Source organism: Buceros rhinoceros, unplaced genomic scaffold (genome assembly GCF_000710305.1).
Source record: "Buceros rhinoceros silvestris isolate BGI_N320 unplaced genomic scaffold, ASM71030v1 scaffold5210, whole genome shotgun sequence".
NCBI classification, from domain to species: Eukaryota; Metazoa; Chordata; class Aves; order Bucerotiformes; family Bucerotidae; genus Buceros; species Buceros rhinoceros.
In genome coordinates, this window is record NW_010387773.1 from 1 (window position 1) to 6,680 (window position 6,680).

At 44.4% G+C, this 6,680-nt stretch overlaps 1 protein-coding gene across 1 annotated transcript in view; it reads right to left on the reverse strand.

The window, feature by feature from the left end:
- Positions 1-4,515: 4,515 nt before the first annotated feature.
- The window catches only part of AFF2 (AF4/FMR2 family, member 2), a 24,239-nt gene continuing 22,074 nt past the window's right edge, over positions 4,516-6,680 (reverse strand). Inside the window, exon 11 of the mRNA XM_010133216.1 lies at positions 4,516-4,569. Coding sequence (XP_010131518.1) covers positions 4,516-4,569 — 54 coding nt within the window. The remainder of the gene's footprint in view (positions 4,570-6,680) is intronic.

Genomic DNA, 6,680 nt, shown 5'->3' on the forward strand with positions numbered 1-6,680 from the left:
GTGGCTGCCAACTGGATTTAACTCCATTCACCACCAATCTTTGGACCTGGCCATCCAGTCAGTTTTTTATCTGGTGAAGAGTAAATTCATCCAAGCCATCAACAGCCAGTTTCTCCAGGACGATACTGTGAGAAATGGTGTCAAAGGCTTTATTTAAGTCTATGCAGACAACACCCACAGCCCTTCCCTCATCTGCTAAGCGGGTCACCTTGTCAGAGATCAGGTCAGTCAAGCAGGACCTGCCTTTTCTAAACCCACGCCGACTGATTCCATGGCTGTCCTGTACATGCTGTGTGAGGCACTCAAGATGATCTGCTCCATAACCTTCCTCAGCACCGATGTCAAACTGACAGGCTTGCAGTTCCCCGCATCCCCCTTCTGGCCCTTCTTGTACATGGGCATCCAGTCAGCTGGCACCTCCCCATTTAGCCAGGACTGCTGGTAAATTCCCTGGCCTCCCTCTACTCCTCCCCAGAGCCCCCTGGCCAGGAGCCATGCTGAGCACTCCCACCAGCTCTCTCAGCACCCTTGGGTGGATCCCATCTGGCCCCATAGACTTGTGAGCATCTAAGCGGTGCAGCAGGTCACTGACCGCTTCCTCCTGGGTTGTGGGGGCTTCACTCTGCTCCCCTTTCCTGTCCTCCAGCTCCGGGGGCTGGGCACTCGCACAACAACTGCTCTTGCTATTAGAGACCGAGCCAAAGGTGGCCTTCAGAACCTCTGCCTTTTCCTCATCCTGGGTCACTCTGCTTCCCCCCAACATCCAATAAGGGGTGGAGAATCTCCTTGCTCCTCCTTTTGTTGTTAATGTATTTAGAGAAACACTTTTTATTGGCTTTTACAGCTGTAACCAGATTAAGTTCTCGATGGGCTTTGGCCCCTCTCTTTCTCTCCCCTGTGAGATATTTGTAGTCCTCCCGAGTGTCCTGCCCCTTCCTCCATAGGCCATAAACTCCTTTGCTCTTCAGAGAGCTGCAGCCAAAGCCCTCTGTTTGCCCAGAGGGATGTCCCAAGCCCTCCTGAGCCCATCACATCTGCCTCTCCTGGGGCAATCTGAATTGGTGTCAAAAGGGGGGGTCTCTGCCTACTCCACCGTGTCACAATGGGGGAAGCCATGTTGCCATACTATAAAAGGAGGGGGCAGCACTCCATGGCAGCAGACAGCCCTAGAAAGATGGCAACAGTCCTCCCTCTTCATGAAGTTACTCAAGGAGGTAGCAAGGACTTTCTGCTCTGCCCATGGCTGGACAGCCAGAGCAGCATCATCCTGCTGCCAGGGCCCTGATATGGCAGCTGGTTTTGACCCTGCACAGCATCCAGAGGAAGCGGCACGGTGAGACCTGGGAAGCACAATGGATGGGTGCACAGACGGTGCGCCAGGCACTCGGCTGCCCTGAGCAAGGACATCACGCTGCCATCCCCTGTGCAGCTGTGCGGTCTATGACAGACTCCCACCATAGTATCTGCCTTGTTGGCCTTGCCCCTGATTCTTACCCATAAACACTTGACTTTACTGTCACCATCATTAAGCTCGAGACAATGAAAATGCCCTAACAAACAGGGCCACTCCACCACCTGTCCTTCCAGGCCTATGTCTTCCAAAGAGTTTGTAGCTATTCATTGCAGTATTACAGTTGTGCAAGTCCTCCCACGATGTTTCCATGATGGATTTGTTTCAGTGAACAAGATTGAGGGTTCCAAAAATCTCTTCTCTTGCTCCCACTTCAAATCACTTACCTAAACAAACGTATTTGATTTGCTGTTGAATGCACTTGAAACACGGGGTTGAGATGCTCCCAGGGTTCTCTGCATGAAGCAAAGACACCAAACCTCTCTGGACAGGGATGTTGCAACCCCTCTCTTGACAGGCAGCCACTGATGCCTCACGCTGTGCAATAGCATCAAACTTGCTCAGACTGATTATGGGCCTGATCCAAACCCCAGGATAGAAACGCTCCTCCTCTTGGCTTTACAAGCCACCATCAGTGGTCCTGAACATGAATTGTGAGCACAGACCTGCTGTGCTGATTCCTTACAGGTGCTGTAGGGCAGACTGCCACCATGGCACAGCCTTGGTCTGAAAGGCATTTACGGCAACAGCTTTTGCTGCAGAATTTCCAGCAGTGCCCTGCTATTACCTGTGCTCAGCCACAGGCTCCTGTGAGACATCCCTTTTCCAGACCTAGAGACCGCATTTAATTCAGCAGCTAGCAGCTTTTACACAGCTTATGTGTTACACTTTTAGCACAAATGTAAACGCTTTATTTTTAAGTTTCGAAACATCCTGGTTACTTGACATGCCACAGTGTCTTTAATGCACAGAGATGCTGAACTATATTAGACTGGGTTTGGGAGCAGTTAAAAATCCTAAGTATGTGAGGAGATCAGGAGTATTTTGTTAGAGCCACTTTACAACAAGCTGACGCACTTCTGCCAAATAATGCACATTGTTCATTGGATTTACCCTGTTGTGCACAGCCATTATTACTGTGGTGAGTCTATTAAATCTCCCTATTTTGTGTTTTCTGTCACTAGAGGTGGGAAACATTTCTGTAATGAAACCAGGGAAAATTTGTTTCATTGCCAGCCTGGAACACAGGCCAACTTTGTAGAGGTTCACAACCCTTTCAAACAGAAGTAGCCAGAAATTCCAGTAAGCTAAGCTAAGATTCTTGATGGCTTGAGATCCCAAGTAGACTACACTTCATGGCAATGGATAACTTCTGCTTTTTTCAAAAAAAAAAGATTTAAGAAAATCCTTCTGTCTCCCCACTCTGAACCAGGCTGCTGATCTGCCTCCAGTGGTGCCGTACCCTGATGGTGTTTGGTCTCTCCTCTGTGGTGTGCAAATTCTCTTCCCATCTGGCAGAAATTTGCAGGGGAATAACAGGAAACTGTAGAGCGAGTAGCTCTGGAGAAGGCCAAGCACATCCTGTGACAATTCCTGGGACAACCAGGAGACACCTGAGATATATGGCAACTCTGATCCAGCGGAGACTATTCTTCAGAGACTCCAAAGGAGACAGATTGGTGTTTCTGGCCAGACCAGATTTTTCTCTTCCAGTCAAAATCCACCGTTTCTAAACCCCGGGCACCTAGTCAGCTCCTTTGAATAGCAAGGGAGATGTCATCTCCTGCAGAGCACACACCTCACAGGGGTCTGTGATAGGACAGGAAGAAATGGGTAACTTCTGCTCCTGAGGTGTTTAGGTATAAACCACTTCTTAAGGAACAAAAGAAGGGTAATGCTCCTGTGGTCTATTTCAGCACTAAAACTTCAGGTAAACCTTACTGTATTTTTACTGCAATACAAGGTTTCGCTGACATTTAAATAAAAATAGGCACATACTGAATAATTTAATGTAGTAGTCACTTTTCTAATGTTAAAATAGCTTTTTGTTTTTATTTAAAGTGATTTTTTATTTATTACTTTGGTTTCTGTGAGAAGCTATACTTAGGTATCTAGATACACACACATATTCAAAATAATTGTGTGTATTTTTAATTATCTAAGACAATATTTTACTTTAAGTAAAATACTGGAATTTTTGGTTTTACACTGATTTAGAATAAATTCCATTTGAAATTTTCAATTCTTTGTGTGCTAAATTTCAACCCCTTCTACAATTTTATTACTTTATTTCTTTGGAGTCATTTCTTCTTACGCACCACCAGAAAGAGACCATTAACAATAATAATTTTCACCTAGAATTCAGCCTACTCAAGCAAAGAAGAAAAGAAAGGCAAAGACCTCCTCCTTTGTTTTACCTTTATCTGTATGTGTGGCCAGGAGAAAGGAGCAGGAGCAACGTGTCTCAGGTGGCAAAAGAAGTTGAGAGACAAAGGCAAGGTTGCCGCAGCAATGCACCTTCACTGATCATAACTGCATTACCTTGACTTCATCTCTGATGTGAGGGTGTTTTAACGTTAGTATAAAGCCACCGATAATTGGTTGACTAAGTGCCTTCACATTTTCACCACTATTATGCCTCTAGTTTTATTAAACAGCACTTACCGTATATCAATGAAATATTCATTGGTCTTTCATTGCTGAACGAATCATTGAAAAATCATTGCAATGAAGGTTAACTTTACTTTAGCTTCCTGAAATGACATGGTACTTGCTAGCTAATTAACAGATATTTTTATGGTCTTCATTTGGCTTGAGAAGCAAACTGTCAAAGAATTCAGCACAGACCCACCGTGGCTGATTTAAGACTTAAGGGGGCTCTGCACAAAGGTGAAGCGGTGTTTCAGCTCTTCCACCCACACTGGATGGCTCACGCAGGTACCTGATTAAGCCCAGTGGCAGGCCCCCAACCCCACAAGCCCAAGGCAGCTATAAGGTCAGTTCTGTAGTCCAGAAGAACATTTTCTACCTTCTACACATTTGAAACATACCTGTAGCTCCCAAACCACTGAGTCATGGCCTGTCCTTTGCCTTCAGAGGCACCAAAACATCCCCCACCCCTTGGAACCTCTTGTTCCCAGACAGAAGTACTGAGCAGAATATACTCACTTTCCATTGCCGCCCCAAGGTGAGGGGGCCTGTGAGGCTTTTGAAGAGTTCTGTAAGTACAAAACCAAAATGTAAATAAAGGTGACACAAGTACGTGAATACTGATGACACAAGGCTTAACACCCCGGTTTCACTGCAGGAGCTACCGTCCATGTAGCAGCGCAGCTCTGCACATCAGCCCCATAACTAAATGGCTGGTGGATGATTGGTAGGGTCCAACCAGTAGCTTGAAAGAGGGAATTCTTTCACTTGATGGAAGAGGGAATACAGTAAAGGTCCAGTAAGAGCAGATGAAGTTTAACTTACCACTGAAACATATTCTACAAACTAACTTCTTGAGTGCAAATGATGACTTATCTTTGCGGGCACCTGCAATCTTTTAATATGAAACAAAAAGAATTTGGGTTGATGTCTTAATGAAATTAATCCCTCCCAAGTTGCTAGGGAAGGCGTCTTGGGATTCAGATAGTAGTAGAAATGAAACTTCTAGTAAGGATCTGGTTGATTGCCCATGTTTTTTAGTATTGTAGTTGCACAAACTGACTTTCCTTACCTGCTTACTCATTCTGCCCTTCCCGCCTGTGTAGCACCTTGTACAGCCCTGCACAAAAAGATTGCCCAGCAACAATAAAGCTCAGATTTTTTCAGTCTGGCTCAGACTGGGTGGTGTCTTACTTAGTTCCCATAAAAAGTGGTAGTATCACGGCTGGAGCTATCTGTGTGTGCTTTCTGAAAACAATCACTCTGAGCTCCCTTGCAAAGAAGTCAGCATGCAGAGTGAAAATTCAATTAAAATTTTACAAGTTCTCTGCAAAGTATTACTGTAATTATTACAAGATTCATCTGGTTACGGTGATCGCTATTTTGGATGTGAAGCACAGAGACTCAGTGGAGCACAGAGCTGCCCAGCTTATGGCCTGAGGTCACACAGCTGACTCCAGGAGCAAAATCCTGCCCTCGGCTTCTAGAACACCGCTAAACCTGCCAAGCAGCCCTGACCCAAGCAGGAAACACTGCCCAGACCATGACACCGGCCCTGCCTGTATGGTCCCGCACAGCACACCACCGTGTTGCATTAAAGATGCGAGCGTGCAATGGGAGTGTTCTGCAGAACAGAACATATGTAGTGGGTATTTTTGCCACCCACTCATGTAAGAAGGAGGGAGATCCTAAACCTCCCTGGAAAGTCTTCAGGGATGAAGAAGCAGCTTTGATGTTAGTTTCTACTGCCTGGGCATTGTTCCCAGCAGTATCTGGAGACAAATACTAGATCTGCCAAGATTAAGACGAGATCTCAAGGTATTGGAGGTATTTATTTGACAATGAAAATATTTGAAATATTTTTGCCAATGACGATTGACAACATATTTTCAAAAATATAAAAATCTTCCTCAAACTTTTAGGTAAAATGCATCAGGGATGACTCTTCTGGTAATCTTCAGAAGTTTTATTTCGATTTTAAAAAATTATAATTTTAGTTATATTTTATTCAAAACTGTCTCTAAATTTCAAGACTACTTTTATGATTAAATGGTTATTTTCTGGTTTGAAATGTGAAGAATATCGATTTGAAACTTTTAATCGGAAATTAATCAGAACCAGTTCTGTCCACAAATGGTTTCAATTTGAACAAAGTGGCATTTGTGAGGAAAAATATGAAAAAACATTCTGCCAAAAAATTCCTCTCCAGCTCTGCTGTAAACAGTGGGCTGCTTTTCACAGTTAAAACTGCACAAAATGTTGAATAACAACTCTATTGATCCATTTCATTTGTATTACAGAGTCTCACTAGCAAACTCAGAGAACTTTTCTCCTCCTATGCCTTTGCTACAGAAAGACCCTGAACATAAAATCTGTGTACACCCACGCACTACTTCCAGCAGATGAGTTACAGTGCCCACAGCATACACACTGTAGCATTAGCTGGAACACTCAGCTTCCACTGGATGCCTACCAATATTCCAGTCTTCCTGATTTGTCTATTTTATTAGGTTTTAATTTTTTTCCTCTTATTTTCATTTACATTTAAAGACATTTCCTGTGTGCAGATGCAGTGAAATGGTCTCACGCTGGGAGCAGTAATATGTTCTTCATTGCACCTATTTGCACAGCTAGAGAAAGCAAACTGGCTTTAAGGGAAAGGAGAATCCACCCCCCCCAC